General features: G+C 45.4%; 1 protein-coding gene across 1 annotated transcript in view; it reads right to left on the bottom strand.

Annotated features, from left to right (window-relative positions):
- Nucleotides 1–126: 126 nt before the first annotated feature.
- CMTM4 (CKLF like MARVEL transmembrane domain containing 4) overlaps nucleotides 127–19,318 on the bottom strand; it is an 86,453-nt gene continuing 67,261 nt past the window's right edge. The window contains 4 exon segments of the mRNA XM_063611801.1: nucleotides 127–2,699; nucleotides 2,701–2,722; nucleotides 7,407–7,567; nucleotides 8,756–8,854. Of these exon segments, the coding sequence (XP_063467871.1) occupies nucleotides 2,640–2,699; nucleotides 2,701–2,722; nucleotides 7,407–7,567; nucleotides 8,756–8,854 (342 nt within the window). The 3' untranslated portion in view covers nucleotides 127–2,639.

Below are 19,318 nucleotides of genomic sequence, written 5' to 3'. Positions count from 1 at the left end.
AGGCCTTGTTCCACCCTGAGGATCGTGGCTCTGTTCAACCTCCACACAGCAGCCCTGTTTCAAGAACTGGATCCGTAACCTTTAAGGGGCAGAGGAGGCCAGTCAGAGTGAGGAGAGACAACGACATCCTTACACGTCCATTTATTAAACAAGAGTTCCTTCATGACAATTTAATACAATAGTTATTAACGATTAGTGTTGAGAAAATTATTTCCCTCTACATACAAAAATACAGATTTGAACACTATGAAAAAGATCAAGACAAGTACCATGAAAAATTGGTCCTTCAAATGAAAGGCGGAAAATTGAGGGCAATGTGAGTCTTTGCCTGCTGTCGGGGACAAATCAATAGCAGCAAAGCTTTGGGGCCCCGACCCACTCCAGACATACAGACTTGAACCCGAAAGCCAGACCAGCCAGGGGGCGCCCACCCAGGGCTTCCACGTCAGCTGAAAAACCAAACATATAAACCTAAGTTTGCCCAATGGGCATCGCCTCAGAAAGCCCACAGTTGTGTCTTTAAACTGCCGAAATGAAAGAGACTTGACAAGTAAAATGTGATCGTTGTTAACATTGCCCCCCCCAAAAGTGCCACCAGGTGAAGTACCACGGAGAAATCATATTGGAAAGTTACTACTTAGCCATCTGACTTGACTTCCTTGGTTATCAAATAATTACATATTCTGACCCTTCAGAAGGACACCAAAAGCTACAATTTTATGTTTCAATCCATCCGTACCTTCATTTGCAATGGCTCAGCTAGTTTACTCAAGGGTTTTGGAACCAGACATAACTCACGTCCTGCAGGAAGGAGAGGCAAAAGGAGCCGGTAAAGAGTATGTGTCTGTGTCTTGGTGTCATCTAGCTCCTCACAGCAAACAGCCTGTTTTGTTCAGGCCTGAAGCCTGGGAAAGGCCGCCGAGCCTAGCCAGAGCATCCACAACGAACCAATCTGAGATCCGAGTGGAAGGTGAGAGCCCCAGAGCCGGGTGAGGTCCCCCGGGAAGCTTCCCACTCTGCAGCGGCAGCAAGGCCGCGCCTCTGCAGGACACCCGCACTGATTCTGGAAGGGGCCGGGGCCAGAGAATACGCTTGGGCTCAGTTCACCAGCCCAAACCAAAGGGGAAGGAACTGGACACCGGCCTCTCACCATTTTACACCCAAAGACAGGAGGTCAGGGCTCTGATGCTACTCTTTTGTTTGTAAAATATGGAACCACTTTCTTTGTACTGTTTGAGGTGAGCAGTGGCTCCAAACTGACCAAGTGGTTAAAAAATGCCAAATGCAATTATACTGACTTATAATTATTTCACAGAAATATACTCTTACTCTCAGACTATTTAAATAAGCAGGAACAAGATGTGGGAGAAGCAGCAGCAGAGAGGAAAGAGGAATAGCCAGGGAATTTTGTTGTTGTTTTTTTTCTTCTTTAAAATACATATGAAGTGTAAAGAGAAAATGGCCAAAACCTCAAAACTACCATTGTTGAAAACAATATTAAAAGGACACAATCTAAAATCATGCTACAAAAATAGTGTTATCTTGTTTAACTAAATGTACATCTTTTTTTCCAATTCCATGATTGACAAGAGTGCTTATGTGACGCATGGAAGGCACCAGAGGTGAAGTGATTATTTGCCTTAAAATATACAAAGAATTGCCTACTTTGAAAAAAAAAATAGTCATACTTGTAAATAAATAGTTTAGTGTTTCTGCCATGGGTTCCTGAACCCCTACAAATTTCAACATATACAAATAGTTTCAATTCCTACCATTCTCTTAGAGGGAACCACGTCAAACAAAATCAAGTTAGGAACAGCACTGATTTTATCCAAGTAGGTCAATTTGAGGCAAGATTCAAAAACTCATTTTAAAATGGGTTACAGAATGAAAGAGTTGGGAACAGGCAGCCCCCTTTGGGCCTGGGCCAGCCTACGAGTCCATCCCAGGTGTCCTGCCCTCACATCTGCCAGCCCTCGAGCCGGCCAAGTCTCCCTTCAAACCCTGAGTATTTGCCTTCCTCACTTCTGCAAAGAGGCGAACAGAGTCTTGAAACTTGCAAAATCGATTCTGGAAAAAGCAGGCAAGCAAAGCAGGGCCTGTGGGGGGAAGCAGCGTGAGTCAGGCCTCACCCTGGTGCAAGGGCACCAGGTCTCCCTCCTCTCCCCTTGTCTCCTCACCATCCCTACACGACTGACTTTCCTGATAAAAATGGGATACTTCCTACTGGGTGTCAGCACTGTCATCCTAAGGCAACTCAGACATGATAGTTTTAGACTATGATCAAATCTCACACAAACCATTATCAGAATCTTGTTTCACACCATCTCTCTTTTCAGGCAGTTATGAAAAGAAACTCTGACCTGGCCCTAAATCCCATCAGCAAAGCTGACTAAGGTGGTCTGAGATATGTTCTTATTCCTAAACTCAAACTTTAAAAGTTCCAATAGCTCCCTGGGGTCCAAGCCAAAGGCTCCCTGGCCTTTGTGTATTATGTATCCCAAAGAAAACACGCCACCCCAGGTGTCTAGATGGCAAGTCACCCGAATTAAAGCCTCAGCATAAAAAAACAAACATAGACAACAAACTTACCCTATGAAATAGATAACACCATTCAAGGACCCATCATCTGAACTTTTCTAGGCAAGTTGCCAGTGATTCAAACTCAGCGGGTTTGTGGGTGATTTTTTCCTTACTGTTAACGTTTGTGGAGTAGGAAAAACTAGAAAGGAAAAAAAGAATCCCAAAGGTTGAAAAACTGTATCCAAATGGAAAAAGAATACATTCCAGACAAAAGAAGGGAAAATACAATAGGATCCACTCCGCTTCAAGCTGAAGAATGTACAAATGCTACTCACTTGCATGAAGAATTAAACAGAATATTCACTTTCAGAAGAAAATTTTTCTAGACCTAACAGATATTGACGGTATTTTCTCTCACAGTTTCTAAATAAAAGAAACATAAAAGGTCAAATATTTTAAATTACTCTCAACCAGACAGTTCTTGTGATTTGAATGATATCTGCTGAGAAGAGAAGAAACACAAGATTCTATAAAGCGCCAGGGAAGTTTACAAAGCTGAAAGCTGAGGGTTTCAGGCCTGCATCCTGTCTGAGACGGCAGCCAAGCCAGCTTCAGAGTCACCTGCTGGACCCACATGTTCCTGAGCCAGATGCCAGGAGCTCACCCACAGCACGGGGAAGACCTGTCCCCAGCATCCCACTCTTGCCCTCAAGCTCACTGTGGAACACAAGACAGCTTTCAAAGACAAGAGGACAGGAAGGCAGTTAATCAAGTACACGTTTCCAAGACAGCCTGAGCTGTCTAGTGCTGATAGCAGACACATGGGGCGTTCCAGGCCACTGCTTCCTCCCTCATCTCCCAGACCTGGCCGTGTGTGGACCTCACCAGCCTACCAAGCTGTTGGGCCTGGACATGGGTGCTGATAAAATAAGACAAACCTGGAAAAAACCCTGGATTCTGCAACTTCACTAGGAAATAACAAGGCACCTAGAGACTTCACAAGCTAATAATGGCGGTCCCTGGAGCAGGAAGCAACTTGTTATTCTGCTCAAGAGAATCCAACAGCAGCTCTTGGCCTAGAAACTTTTTCCCCTTTCTGATACCTGTTTAACGTCATTATTTCTCTGTAAACAAGATCTGGAGAAAACGACAGTCAGGCAGTGGCACAAAGACTTCATGATTGTTTTGTTTTGAACACAGATGAGACAATAGGAACCCTTAAATCATCACTGCCTTGCAGAATCACTAAATTGTTCAGGTGTCTCCATGCTCTATTTATCTCCTAGGTGCTCAGACCAACCCACAGAAAATCTGGCACAGAGAGGGATTAGACCTCAGTCCACCTCTCAGAGCACATGGATGGGTGAGGGGTTTCTCATGTGAATCTACAAGAAAAGGTACGCCTGGGCCACAGGCAGGACATGACACACACTAGGGTTGTTCAGGGCTCATTCACTGCAAGCAAGAATTCACGTACATGAGTGCACAAAGGTGTTGCAGCTTGGTCTCCTCAGGCTTAACCCAAGGCTGACTCACTAGGACAGCTTCCCCAGAACCACAGATGAAACTGCAAACTTGAAGAGAGTCAAAATGTTTTCAACTGAGTCACGAAGCTCTCCCAGAAGCACCTGACATAGGGTGGAGGTCAGACACATTCCCTGGCTGCCCACAGGCATGAGCCTTCCTGCCAGTGGACAGTAATAGGGCCCGAAGGGCTGGGGGTGCCGCCGGCTTCCCAGGGCCAAGCCCTCAGAGCTGGGCCGGCCCTGCTCATGCTGGCTTCAGCTCACGTTGCCAAGGAAGATGTGTATTGGGGCTGTGCAGGCTGCCACATTCTTGCTTTTTCTGTAGACAAAAGTCACCTCCCTCAGATGGCTGTTTACTTCAAATCAAACTTCTCTGACGAGATTTTAATCTGTAACTGCGTCTGCTCTTCCCAGCTTTATGTGGGGCCAACGAGTATCTCCTGCCTTTCATGACTGTAATCCCTCTTTAAGACAGGGAAAACATATTTCCCTCCCATGCCTTCAGCAGTGTGAAAGAAGGATATCAAAGAGAATCAGAGGGAAAAAATACCAAATCCACCCAATTAGTGCCAAAATAAACCTTCTCTGAGGACGTCAGTGTTTGCATCCATCTAAAACCACCAGAGGTTCCACCAAATGCTTGAGGGTTTCAGCTGTACAGTGTCCAGGAAAAAATCCAAATGCACACAGCAACTGCAGTTTCTTCAAGTTTTGCTTTAAATGTGAAAACCAATATCGTCCCACCAGAACACTGAGAAAAACTAAGGTCGCTCAGCCTTCAAATGCCCCAAACCAAACTGATACTGGTCCCTATTGAAACTATTAAATGCAAAAACGCTTCCTTCAATTTGCCAAGAGGTCATTTTAAGGCCCCCAGATATAGATTGTCTTCTGTTTGCATACAGAGGCAATATAAGAAAAATATAGGCGTCTTCACATTCACTGTGGACAACCCTATTCCCTCTAGAACTTTCATCACCATGCGGTCTATACATGATGAGATGTGCAACCACACATTACATCAACTAGAAAGTGTCCATGGCACTACTTCCGGTTCTAGTGGGAGTTAATTAAATACAAGGAGAACATTTACAAAACCACCGAGGAGCCTCATGGCACAAAGGATATTAAATAGTTACAGGGACATAAATAATTCTGAAGAGTCTATCACGAAGATGCAAATTAACTCCTAAGTCACTCTCTGGCGTGTCATCCTTTTTGGTCATTCATCTGCATTTAGTTTCAGTGACTTCAGAACTATTTCTTGCAGCTGACAACATATCCTCAGGAGGCCGACCACCTGCCCCCCCCTTCACCAGATGATCAAGTGGTTTTACTGAAGTGACCTGGGAAAACTTGAGCAACAAGCACACCTGAATGATGCTCTCGTTTTCAATCTCACTTCAAAGGTGGCCTTTTTTGGGGGCCAAGTAACATGATTCCCAGCAGGAGATTTCTGATAAAGCTCAGGGTGGTCCTTCAGAGTGGGCCCCATTTAATGCAAGGCTGAGCCTTTGTGGCCCTATTTTAAAAGGAACTCTCTAAGGCAAGTAAGCCCAATTTTGACTTTACAAACACACTCAACAGACCTGCCAGGCAGCACACCCAGCTGTGAGCTGGCCTGGCTGCCCTCTCTGTGGGAGCACAGGCTAGCAGGTCAGTCCCTGAGGCAGACATGGTGCTCAGCCACATAGCCTGGGCCACTGCTCCGAACTCAGATCGTACTGAAGGTGTTCGTGCAGGGAACTAACCCCAACTCCGACCCCCAGCCCAGCAGTGTTGCCTGATCAACACTGTGAGATCAGATGCTGTCCTTTTCTGGGGAATGAGACGCCACATGTGCATAAGGGGACGCTTTCTTGCACAGACCCCCCGCCGCCCCCTCAGAGTTATTTATTACACAGTACGCTGCTAAAGCTGTCAACATTTGTCAGCACTTGATCTTGGGGATTTCTCCACATTACTGCAAAATCTTCCTGCCACAATAAGTGCTTTTTGGTGAGGGCTAAACACAAAATGTTAGAGCTAAAGTGAGGTTTGTAAACATTAAAAACAGTTCAAAGAGGGAAAACCTGACAAACTAAAACAACTTTTTTCCATAAAAGATATAATTAATCTCTAATTTTTTTAAAAAACTACTGCATCATGGGGACTCACTGAACTCATTCACCACATACAATAATCTTCACTTTATCCAGAATCAATCAGAAACCTTAAGTAGCTAGGATTTTTCCCCCCAACAACTCCCAAAAATGATGTCTATAGTTATGACACTGAGGCGCCCAAAGCGACAATTAGTGCCTTCTGAAACATGGGTGGAAGGGTGTGTTCTGGTGCAAATTCAAGTATTTTCAAATCCTAGACGAATCTGCTCAGAATCATTTTAGAACTCTTTGCAGGCATTTAGAAAATTAGCACACATCCCTAAAATAGAGGGGTGTGTGTGTGCGTGTGTGTGCGCGCATGTATGCATGCTGTTTTTTAACTCAAACACATACCTCCCACCTGCGGTTCATGAAGCCAGCAAATGGGCAAGTGCTGTGGCCGGTGGAATAGGTTTGTTTCTTTCATGGCTTTTACCTGAGAAGGTAAAATGACTGAAAATCTGCAATTCAGCCTCAAAGTATTTAGGGTAGGCAGGAAACTGGAAAACAAGATAGTCCCCATAACAAGATGGTCCCCATATTCCTGGAGAAGAATCTGGGGTTCAGGAAGGTGATTCATTTGAGGAAGAATCAAGTGATTTCTCAGCAGAGTAGGAAACAAAAGGTCACCCTTCCTTGAGTCAGAGGTCCCTGGGAGCCATCCTCACAGGACATCAGCTTTCCCCAGCCCTGTGGCCTTTGGGCTGGTGCTGGCTGCCTGGGGGCCCTGGCACGGAAGACGAGGAGTAGGCTGGATCCCAGCACGCAGACTCAACACTGACTTGGAGCAGGTGGTGCCTAAGGCTGCCTGAGAACCACTGCCGACTGACCGTTCCAATGCTGTCCCTTCATTCCTTCGTATTTCCCCCCTCTTAGCAGCCCCATTTAATCCAAAGTCTTGTTACAAATACACATGACAAGGTGGCTCAGAGTCAAAGTAAGCCTGTGCTTCAGGGCAGGTAAGACCTCAAGTGGACCTGGGCAGTGACGCCGGCTGCTCCACAGCCCCAAACGCCGAGGAACGTGGGCCTCCCGACTCCACCGCGGACCCGCCCACTGGGACACTCGGGAATTCCTTTCCCAAAATGAACTTTTACCAAAGAGGACAAAATTCAACTGAATCACATGGAAATCTGACACGACAAAGGAAAGAAAACTTGACTGAGAGACAGGTACGAGGACGGGAGGGAGGAGGATCCAGGCAGGTCCTCACGTGTCCAGGCGCTGGATCTCCGGGCGACTGTCCACATCCCTGGACTCCGTGCGGGCTCGGATGTAGTCATTGGTGCTTTGCTGGCGGACGCTGACTCTCCATTTCTGCACTGCCAGGAATGTGTTCACTGCATATACCGCAGTCGCCAAGAAGCCAAATATCTAAAAACACACCAGCACAGTTAGTCCTCGGGCACATGGCCTAGCCCCTCAAGGCTTCCGTGGTGACCCAAGCCACATGCAGCCCCTTCCTGCTCTGCCAACTGATCATTACAACCCTGTGCCTTCATTCCTTGATCTTTTCCCCCTCTCAGCAGCCCCATTTGATCTAAAGTCTTGTTTCAAATATATATGACAGGGTGGCTCAGAGTCAAAGGGAAGCCTGTGCCCAGCCCTGCTGGATGTGTGGCTGTCACACCACGGCTGAGTCTCTAGTCATGTGAGACACAGAAAATCTTGCCTGACCTAAAGACAGCCTAAGGTTTCCTTTGAAGTATTTTGGACCTATAAGAAAATAAATCACAGAAGTACCCCTTTTACTGCACCTTCAGGGCCTCTGGTCCCAGATGAGAAAATATAGTGCAGACAAAATGTAACATAGACAGAAAATCAGGGTTTCGTATGTGGGTCCCAAATCAAGCCACACGGCCAATGTTCCACATCACAGCCCCCATCCCACACCTGCCTCTCATGGGGCAGCTCCAAGTAAGCAGCTCCAGAGTGAGAAGCACAGAGTTTTAATTATTAAGACTGACAAATCTCCTGAGTGGCACCTGGGAGAGCAGCTAGTTTAATCATTTATAAACCTTTTAATCCCCCCATTACAAAAAGGACACCTGTTCCTCATAAACTGAGAACAATACAGAAATGCAGGGCATGGAGAAGGGAAGTCCTACATTATCTGGTTCCCACCTGCCGTGGCATTTCCACCTTGAAATGTCATGTGACTGCTAAACGGTGTCATGACTGCATTCAAGAACCCTCCCTTTCCCAGGCAGGTAAGGCTCTTAAACAACATCACTGACAGACATTAAGGACTGTGTTGGAAACGAACCAAAGCAGGGGTTCTTGTATCTGTATCATCCAGAGGGTTAATTCAAATACATTTCTGACTCAGTAGCTCTGGAGCGGAGCCTAAGGTTGTCTAACAGACGCCGAGGCTGCTGTTCTGGGGCCCATACTTTGAGAACCACAGCACTGAAGGGACACTGGGACCCCCACTGGCCCAGTAACATCATCTTTAGCAAAGGAAAAGCCACAGGAGGGGTAGCAGGACACATGCCAGGGACAGGTGAGCAGGTCACAGGAGGTGCCCAGATCAGCCTGCTTTAACCATTTGAGTTTGCTTACCACGGCAGCAATTTCTGCTCCGGCTCTATGGTTTAAAGCAGCCAGTACGATTGAAGCAATAAAGAAAAGGAAAGTGCTGAGTCCAGTGTTGACCAAATCCTAAAGAGAGAGACAAAATAAACCAAGTGAAAAGAACCATTCCATCTTTGCTCTAAAAGTAACTGAAGAACTTTCAAAATAAGACCCACGATACCCAACCTCCCTAGTGGCTCCATATTTCAGTCTCAATGTCACAGGGTTACTGGTCACACAAAAGAAGGCAAAGTTAACAGTTTATGACAGTACTTGATAAATCACCACCACAAAATCTACATTTTCACCAACCCCACTACCCTTTCTGAAGAAATAGTAACCAAAATTGCTAACAGTAATTACCATTTAGAGGTCTGGTGCCATCTTTTAAAAACCACACTCAAATCATCTTGCTATGGACAAAGCTCCCCAAGGGTACAAATGTACTAAAACTGGTGAAATCCCTCCAGCATTCCCCGCACTCACATGTGACATTCAAAACAAACTTTCACACATAGAGAGCACACTTAGCCAGACTTCACACTCTTTCTCAAGCAGTCTTTCAAGCCTCTATGTCACTAAAGCCTGGAGAATTTTCTCCTAAGCTTCTTGCACAGCACGCATCCACCGTTTCACAGATTTAACTCGTCTTATTTGTAGAAGGGAACATAGCAGGGTAATGAAAGGTCACAGCCTGAGCAGGGTCCAAACCACCCATATGACTTTGGACAAGCTACTTTGTTTCTGTGCTTTACACGAGAATATACCCCTTCCTCCCAGAGTTGTTGAAGGAATTAAATGGAACCATACAGGTGAAGAGCCCAGCATGGTGCCTGGCCCACAGCTACGGTCGCCTACACATTTACTGTCACTTCTGTTATTACTACTTTGGCATGAGGTCCCCCAGTAGCCTGGGTCATACCAGAGTACCTCTAAAACCTCCATAGGAAAAAAATTCAGGAAAAAGCCCAAACTGCCTGAGTGCCAGGCTGATTACACTATCCACACCTGATGGGTCCTCTGGTCTGGCCTGGCTCCAAGGTCGATTTCCTCTTTTTGAAGATGTAAAGATGGCTGGTGTGGTGGCTCACGCCTGTAATCCCAGCACTTCGGGAGGCTGAGGCGGATGGATCACTTGAGGTCAGGTGTTCAAGACCAGCCTGGTCAACATGGTGAAGCCCCATCTCTACTAAAAAATACAAAAATTAGCTGGGCATGATGGCGCATGCCTGTAATCCCAGCTACTTGGGCAGCTAAAGCATGAGAATCACTTGAACCTGGGAGGCAGAGCTAAGATCGTGCCACTGCACTCCAGCCTGGGTGACAGAGCAAGACTCTGTCTCAATAAAATAATAAAATAAGATGTAAAGAGACAATGCTGGCATGATAACAGTGCTGAGCCTTGCAGCAGACACCCAACCTGCTCCTGGCTCATGGAAAGCTCTGCTCAGATGCATCTGCCAGCAGGATGGGTTTCAGCTATGACCTGCGTAAGCCAGGGCAAATTTTTCACAAATTCAAACTAGGAAGCGTTTAGTTACACTCAGCTCTGGGTAAGATGCTGTAGGGGTAAAAAGAGAATATAAAATATACTTCCCAAAGCAAAGACTATTCAGAAACGAGGGGAATATACAATACACTGTGAGGTCAAACATCAAATAAAACAGTATCGACATTAACAGTGACTATATAAAAACAGAGATGCAGCAACGGGCTAGAAAACAAACAGGCCAGGCACTTTGGGAGGCTGAGGCAGGTGAATCACCTGAGGTTGGGAGTTCGAGACCAGCCTGGCCAACATGGAAAAACCCCGTCTCTACTAAAAATACAAAATTAGCTGGGTGTAGTGGCACATGCCTGTAATCTCAGCTACTCGGGAGGCTGAGCCAGGAGAATCGCTGGAACCTGGGAGGCAGAGGTTGTGGTGAGCCGAGACTGCGCCATTGCACTCCAGCCTGGGCAACAAAAGCAAAACTCCGACTCAAAAAAAAAAAAGAAAAAGAAAAAAAGAAAACAGTCAAAAATTTTAAAGTTGTAGGAGTATCAGTAGTTTTAAATTTGCTTTAGTAATGATCATTAACAATAGTGAGTGGAGAATGAGATGATGAATGGGATCAGCGAATACAGGGAAAAAATATTTCAAAAAGCTATTTTAAAAAGATAAAAAATAATCTTTCAACATGATCTGAGGCTAAGGGACCAGATTAAACCAGAGGAAAAAAACGCCAGCAACTACTAATAAGAGCATAACATATCTGCCTCCTCAAATCCCACTGAATCATATTTAAATACTGAAGCACTTGCTTAAAAGATGAATCTAAATATAATTGAGCTTCTAGGGCTGTGCTGTCCAATAGGGCAAACACTAGCCATGTGTGACGAAAGTTAAACTAATTCATATAAGATAAAAAATTTCACTCTTCAATCACACTAGCCACAATTCAAGTGCTCAGTAGCCACGTGTGACAAGTGGTCGCCTCAAGGGCAGAGCAGATCAGAAAACATTTCAATTGTCAGAGCAGCTGCTGTGGCACCACACTGCCCTGAGATCAATGACTAGGTCACAGAGAAGATGGGGAAAGAAGGACATGTGAAACACTACCATGAGGGTGCACACAGCCAACTCAACTGCAGGACCTTCTACAGGATAAATGACCCAGTTTTTCTAACAAGTCAACAGAATAAAAAGAGAAAGGGGGGCCAGGCGCAGTGGCTCACGCCTATAATCCCAGCACTTTGGGAGGCCGAGGTGGGCGGATCACCTGAGGTCAGGAGATCGAGACCAGCCTGGCAAACATGATGAAACCCCGTCTCTACTAAAAATACAAAAATTAGTTGGACCCTGTCTCTACTAAAAACACAAAATTAGCCGTGGCCAGGTGTGGTGGCTCACATCTGTAATCCCAGCACTTTGGGAGGCCGAGGTGGGTGGATGGCCTGAGCTAAGGAGTTCGAGACCACCCTAGGCAACATGGTGAAACCCCATCTCTACTAAAACACAAAAAATTAGCCAGGCACAGTGGCATGCACCTGTAGTCCCAGTTACTTGGCAGGCTGAGGCAAGAGAATCGCTAGAGGCCGAGGCAGAGGTTGCAATGAGCTAAGATCTCGCCACTGCACTCCAGCCTGGGCGACAGAGTGAGACTCCCTCTCAAAAAAAAAAAAAAAAAAAAAAAAAAAAAAAAAGTTAGCTGGGCATAGTAGCACACGCCTGTAGTCCCAGCTACTTGGGAGGCTGAGGCAGGAGAACTGCGTGAATCCAGGAGGTGGAGGTTGCTGTGAGCCCAGATTGCGCCACTGCACTCCAGCCTGAGCAACAGAGGGAGACTCCATCTCAACAACAACAAAAGCACGGGGGTAGGGGAATGGAACTGTTTGCAGGGACCTTGTTTGCATCAAGATTTGAACAAAACAAATGTAAAATGACATTGTGAGACAAAGGGGAAATCTGAATATGAACTGGATATTAAATAAAATTAAATATTGCTAATTATGTTGGGTATGACAATGGAATGGTGCCATTTAAAACATAATGCTGTATTTTAAAAAGAAAGGTAGTGAGGAAACAAATGAAAGTGTTAAGCAACTATTGAACAAATACTTTTAAAAACGTGTATTCCTACCTAACACCTTAAAGCAAAATAAATCAAAGAGAATAAAAATTACATTTGAAAAAGTAAAACCACAAAAGTATGTGTGTGTGTTTAAATAACCCTGGTCAAGAAGAACTTTGTAAGCATTACACCAAATGCAGAAACCTTCAAGTACAATCTTGGCAAATATTAAACCTTAAATAACCATTTGACAAGATGGTCAATATTGGCCGGGCACAGTGGCTCAGGTCTGTAATCCCAGCACTTTGGGTGGCCGAGGCGGGTGGATCACTTGAGGTCAGGAGTTCGAGACCACCCTGGCCAACACGGTGAACCTCCGTCTCTACTAAAAAAATACAAAAAATTAGCTGGACGTGGTGGTGGGTGCCTGCAGTCCCAGCTACTCAGGAGGCTGAGTCAGGAGAATTGCTGGATTCTGGGAAGCAGAGGTTGCAGTGAGCCAAGATTGCACCCCTGCACTCCAGCCTAGGTGACAGAGCGAGACTCTGTCTCAAAAAAAAAAAAAAATGGCCGGGCGCAGTGGCTCACGTCTATAATCCTAGCACTTTGGGAGGCCAAGGCAGGCGGATCACCTGAGGTCAGGAGTTCAAGAAGAACCTGGCCAACATGGTGAAATCCCATCTCTACTAAAATACAAAAATTAGCCAGGCGTGATGGCAGGTGCCTGTAATCCCAGCTACTCGAAAGGCTGAGACAGGAGAATTGCCTGAACCCAGGAGACAGTGGTTGCAGTGAGCCAAGATCACACCACTGCACTCCAGCCTGGGCAGCTGAGCGACATTCTGTCTCAAAAAACAAAAAAAGCTCAGTATCTTTAATTTATAAATAGCTCTTGCATATTAATAAGAAAAAGTAACAAAGTGAGGAAAGGACATAAATAAGCAATTTGAAAAAGAATACTAATGGGTAATAAGCAGGAACAAATATTCAAATTTACTTATAGCCAAAGAAATGAAAATTAAATTGGCAATCATATACTACTATTCACCCGTGGGATTAGCAGACTATACACCTGGGGTAAGTGTGTGTGTTGGAGAGAGTGAGAAGACCACCAAGAAGGGCTTCAATGACACAACTTCCTGGAAAACCATTGCCAATAGGTATCAAGGGTTTTAAAGAGGTTCATGTCATTTTCCTATGAATCCCACACTTGGAAATCCCGCTGGGAGTGGTGGCTCATGCCTATAACCCCAGCACTTTGGGAGGCCGAGGCAGGCGAATTACCTGAGATCAGGAGTTCTAGACCAGCCTGGCTAACATGGCGAGACCCCGTCTCTACTAAAAAAATACAAAAATTAGCTGGGCATGGTGGCACATGCCGTAACCCAGCTACTCGGGAGGCTGAGGCAGAGGAAACACTTGAACCTGGGAAGCAAGGGTCACAGTGAGCTGAGATCGCGCCACTGCACTCCAGTCTGAGACAGAGAGAGGCTCTGTCTTGAAAAAAAAAAAAAAAAAGAATATTGGGGGCCAGGCATGGTGGCTCCTGCCTGTAATCCCACCACTTGGGAGGCTGAGGTGGGTGGATTGTTTGAGCTCAGGAGTTCGAGACCAGCCTGCGCAACACGGCAAAACCCTGTCTCTACAAAAATATTCAAAAAAATTAGCCAGGCATGGTAGTGCGTTCCTGTAGCCCCAGCTACTTGGAAGGCTGAAGTAGGAAGATTGTTTGAGCCTAGGAGGTCGGGGCCGCAGTGAGCGGAGACTGCGCCTCTGCACTACAGCCTGGGGGACAGAGTGAGACTCTGTCTCCAAAAAAATAAATAAATAAATGATATAAGGCAAAAAGGTCCAAGTATAAGGAAGCAAACAAAGTGCTCAATAGGGGAGTTGTTCAATAAAATGGTTATTTCCATAATGGAACACTATGCAGTCATTAAAAATAATCATGTAGTTGTATATTTAACATGTAAGGTACAATAATTTAAATGAAAAAGCATGACTTTAATGGTTCTATTTTTCTGCACTCACATATCACAACACACATGCATACGCAAAAAACAGTCTACAGAGAACAGTTTAGAAGGATTTATACTCAAGTATTTTAAGTGGTTACCCTTCATTGGGTCGTATCATGTATTTTTAAACAGCTTTATTGAGATATAATTCACATACCATAACATATACCCAATTAAAGTACACAATTCAATCACAATGTAATTTTAGAACATTTTTAGCACTCCAAAAAAAGCCTCATACGCATTAGCAGTTATTTCTCATTCCTCCCCCAACCCTAGGCAACCACCAATCTGTTTTCTGTCTCTATGGATTTGCCTATTCTGGACATCTTTTTTCCCTGTGTGTGAAATCTGCCACAAATATTCTGGACATTTCATGCAAATAGAATGACATAACATGTGTTTTCTGCCTGGCCTCTTCTGAAGGCATGGCCTGCCCCTTCACACCTGTGGGATATCTCGTCAGGTGAGATGAGAGACTGAGAAAAGAAGTAAGACAGAGACAAAGAGAAACAACAGTGGGCCTGGGAGACCGGCACTCAGCATACCAAGGATCTGCACCGGCACCAGTCTCTGAGTTCCTTCAGTTTTTATCGATTATTATTTTCTTTATCTCAGCAAGAGGAATGTGGTAGGACAGCAGGGTGATAATAGGGAGAAGGTCAGCAAAAAAAACATGAGCAAAGGAATCTGTGTCATAATTAAGTTCAAGGGGAGGTACTACGTCTGGATGTGCACGTAGGCCAGATTTATGTTTCTCTCTGCCCAAACATCTCAGTGGAGTAAAGAATAACAAGGCAGCATTGCTGCCAACATGTCTCACCTCCCGCCACAGGGCGGTTTTTCTCCTATCTCAGAAGTGAACAAATGTACAATCGAGTTTTATACCGAGACATTCCGTTCCCAGGGGCAGGCAGGAGACAGTGGCCTTTCTCTATCTCAACTGCAAGAGGCCTTCCTCTTTTACTAATGCTCCTCAGCACAGACCCTTTACAGGTGTCAGGCTAGGGGACGGTCAGGTCTTTTTCATCCCACGAGGCCATATTTCAGACTATCACATGGGGAGAAACCTTGGACAATACCCAGCTTTCCAAGGCAGAGGTCCCCGTAGCTTTTCGCAGTGCATTGTGCCCCTGGTTTATTGAGACTAGAGAATGGTGATGACTTTTACCAAGCATACTGCTTGTAAACATTTTGTTAACAAGGCACGTCCTGCACAGCCCTAGATCCCTTAAACCTTGATTCCATACAACACGTGTTTTTGTGAGCTCAAGGTTGGGGCAAAGTGGCTGGGGCAAAGTGGCTGGAGCAAAGTTACAAATTAACAGCATCTCAGCAAAGCAACTGTTCAAGGTACAGGTCAAAATGGAATTTCTTATGTCTTCCCTTTCTATACAGACACAGTAACAGTCTGATCTCTCTTTTTTCCCCTACATCTTCCATTTAGTATAATGGTTCTAAGGTTTATTCATGTTGTAGCATGTATCAGTACTCATTCTTTTTTATTACTGAATAATATTCCGTTGTATAGATACACCACGTTATTTATCCTTCATCAGTTGATGGACATTTATTTCTACTTTTTGGTTATTACAGATAATGTAGCTATGAACCTACAAGCTTTTGTGTGGACAGTTTTCATTTCTCTTGGGTCATCAGATGTTTTTTTTTAATTACCTATTATCTTCTAGTTTTGGGGGTTTTTTTGGTTTTTTTTGTTTTGTTTTGTTTTGTTTTTTACAATAAGCACTTATTACTCGCACAACTTGAAAGGCTCAATACTGGAATATTGCAAATCTTAGTCAGCATCAAGCACTTGAGTTCCTGGGCCATGAAACAAATCAAGGCTGAACTGATCACAAATGAAATATTTGTACACAGAATCAGCCTGGGGCTGTCACTGCAATCCTGGTTGGCCCCCAAACCAACGTGCTATGTGGCTGGCTCTAGCTTCTGTCCTATACATCCAGGAGACAAGAACATCTGCAAGCACTCGGCCCATCCTTTGCACTCACTTGTGCTTGAATTGCCCCAGGATCAAAGGGACAATTATAATGTTGATGACAGTAGCAGCTACCATCTATGGAGTCACTGTGCCAATCATATCGCTCCCAGTGAATTCTAACCTAATTATGATCCAAAATGCCCATAAGGCAGGACTTGTTATTTTGTTCTACTTTCATAGATGAGGAAACTGGGTCCCAGAAAGAATGAGTGTGCTATAATGAAAAATATTTAATCAAATCCTTGAATCTCTTGAGTGATATGAGCATCTTTTGTTATTCATAATGAGTCCCTTTCAATCATACCCGAGTTTATGCTAATGAAGTGACTTTTGTGGGAAGAGGGTGGTAGACAGTTTCAGGATAGGGGCAGGTCACCAGAAAAACCAGCCAGGTGATTAGAGAGTTGGAATTTTCAGCCCCATCCCCTGGACCTTCAGGGAAGTTAGAGGAGCTGGATGTTGAGTTCAATCACCAAATGGCCAATCAGTCATGCCTACCTAAGGAAATCTCCAGAAAAAAATACCTAAACGATGGGGTCTGGGGAGCTTCTGAGTGGAGCTCATTCTGACTCCATAAGGACAGAGGCTCCTGCATCTGAGGCCCTCCAGACCTCAGCCTATGCATCTCTCCCATGTGGCTGTTCCTGAGTTGTATCCTTTAAAACATATCAGTGATTGCTTAAGTAAACAATCCTGAGTCCTGTGAGTCACTGCAGAAAATGACTGAACCTGAAGGGCGGTGGAAACCATCGAATCTGTACTCAGCCAGACAGAAGTGCCAGGGCACCCCTTTTGCAGCTGGTGTCTAAAGTGGGGCCATCTTGTGGGACTGGGCCCTCGTCTGTGGGATCTGTACTAACTCTGAGAGTTAGTGTCAGAATTGAGTGGAATTGTTGAACACCCAGTCAGTGTCAAAGAATTACAGAACAGCTTGGTGTGGAAAATGTACTTGGTGTCAGAAAAAAAAAAACACAAGACGAGTCACGCCCAAGGGCTCAGGGCTCAGCCACTGGCCCCTGTGGGTAATTGCCAACTGTTCTCAGCCCACCACAGCACCCAGCCTGGGTTCTGAGATAGAGGCCTAAGAGGTCTCCACGCCCACTAAGAAAGGGCAACCAAAGCGGAAGAAGAAAAACAGGACAGTGTGGGGGCCCAGGATGCGAGATGAGAGAGTATGGCAGGAAGGACAGAGCGCCCCACAGCAGACACCGCCAGGACGTTGAGTGGAGTGAGAACCCAAGAGCGACCAGAGGATCTAGGAACACGGAGGCCCCATCCCAGGCTCCTGACCAGGGGACTTTCAATGCCGCCAGACTGGAGTGGGCTGAAGACGAATTGGGGAAGACCACCACATAGTCAGGATGGTGGACTGGGGGAAGGGGCAGGGGGTGTGTTTGGCTGGAAAATACACATGGGAAGCTTTTGGGGTGTTGACAATCTCCCATTTGTTGACCCAAGTGGTGGCTGTATATTAAACTCCATATTTACTTTCATAATTTTTTCAGAATTTGACAATAAAAGATTAGAAAAGCGAGATTAGGAGAGGGGGAAGTAGAGAAGGCAGGTGCAGACGTCCTCTTCAGGGAAGTCTGGCTGAGCTGGCCTTGGGCTCTGGGGCCAGTTGAGTGGGAGCCACTGGCAGGCTTTTGGGATGGGGGAGGATCAGACATGCATTTTAGATAGCACCACATCCCAGAAGGGAAGGGGAGGAAAGGAGGAGCCCCGTGGCACTAATCAAAGTAAACAGGGGTGGAATATGTGAGTGTATGAGCTCCCAGCACTTTGGGAGGCTGAGGCGGGCAGATCACCTGAGGTTGGGAGTCTAAGGCCAGTCTGACCAACATGGAGAAACCCCCTCTCTACTAAAACACAAAAAAATTAGCCAGGTGTGGTGGCACATGCTGGTAATCCCAGCTACTCAGGAGGCTGAGGCAGGAGAATCATTTGATCCCGGGAGGTGGAGGTGGCGGTGAGCCAAGATTGCGCCATTGCATTCCAGCCTGGGCAACAAGAGCGAAACTATATATATATATATATATATATATATATATATATATATATATATATATCTCAAAGAACAAGTCCCACAATCCATCCAAAAAAAAAAAAAAAAACCCAAACCAAAAACTTGACATTAACAGAATCTTTCAAATTCCATCAAATTATGCTTGTAGAAAATTATGCATTGTCCTCCTTATTTATCATTTCTCATCCATATTTATGTCAACCTGGGCTCCTGGAATGACCTGTGTTTTTAAATCTATACCAATCACACCCTATTTTAACCATCAGGCTGGCTCTGCTGGAGACAAAAATACTCCCAATACTCCCACCACCTTGTTATAGAAACACAACACAGCCAAGGCCAACCCTTCTGTAGCAAGTTGAAGAGCTGAGATCGGCCCTGAGGAGCTCACTTTTTCACCCCTCTCAGAGAACATTGGACACGGGCTGCCTTTAATAGATACCATCTTGGTGGTGGCTCACGCCTGTAACCTCAGCACGTTGGAAGGCTGAGGTGGGCAGATCACCTAAGGTCAGGAGTTGGAGAACAGCCTGGCCAACGTGGCACAACCTCATCTCTACTAAAAATACAAAAATTAGCTGGACATGGTGGCGCACGCCTGTAATCCCAGCTACTCAGGAGGCTGAGACAGGAAAATCACTTGAACCTGGGAGGCGAAGTTTGCAGTGAGCCGAGATCACGCCATTGCACTCCAGCCTGGGTGACAGAGCAAGACTCCATCTCAAAAAAAAAAATTAGGTACCATCTCCTCAAGGTCATGTAAGGTATATGCCCTTTTATTGGGCAAACACACAGGCTTTATCTGCTCCAAAAGAGTGGAAAGTCTGGAACAGATCCCAAAGAACAGGATGGTGTTCTCAAGTGACCACATCACCACCCAGCCATGGGCCCAGGCCACCACCACCCAGAGGAAAAGAATGAGTATCAACTTCCCTGGGAAGAGATGCA

This window comes from Symphalangus syndactylus, chromosome 11 (genome assembly GCF_028878055.3).
Source record: "Symphalangus syndactylus isolate Jambi chromosome 11, NHGRI_mSymSyn1-v2.1_pri, whole genome shotgun sequence".
NCBI lineage: Eukaryota > Metazoa > Chordata > Mammalia > Primates > Hylobatidae > Symphalangus > Symphalangus syndactylus.
The sequence above is the reverse complement of the archived record's forward strand: the minus strand, read 5'-3'. Positions and strand labels throughout refer to the sequence as shown.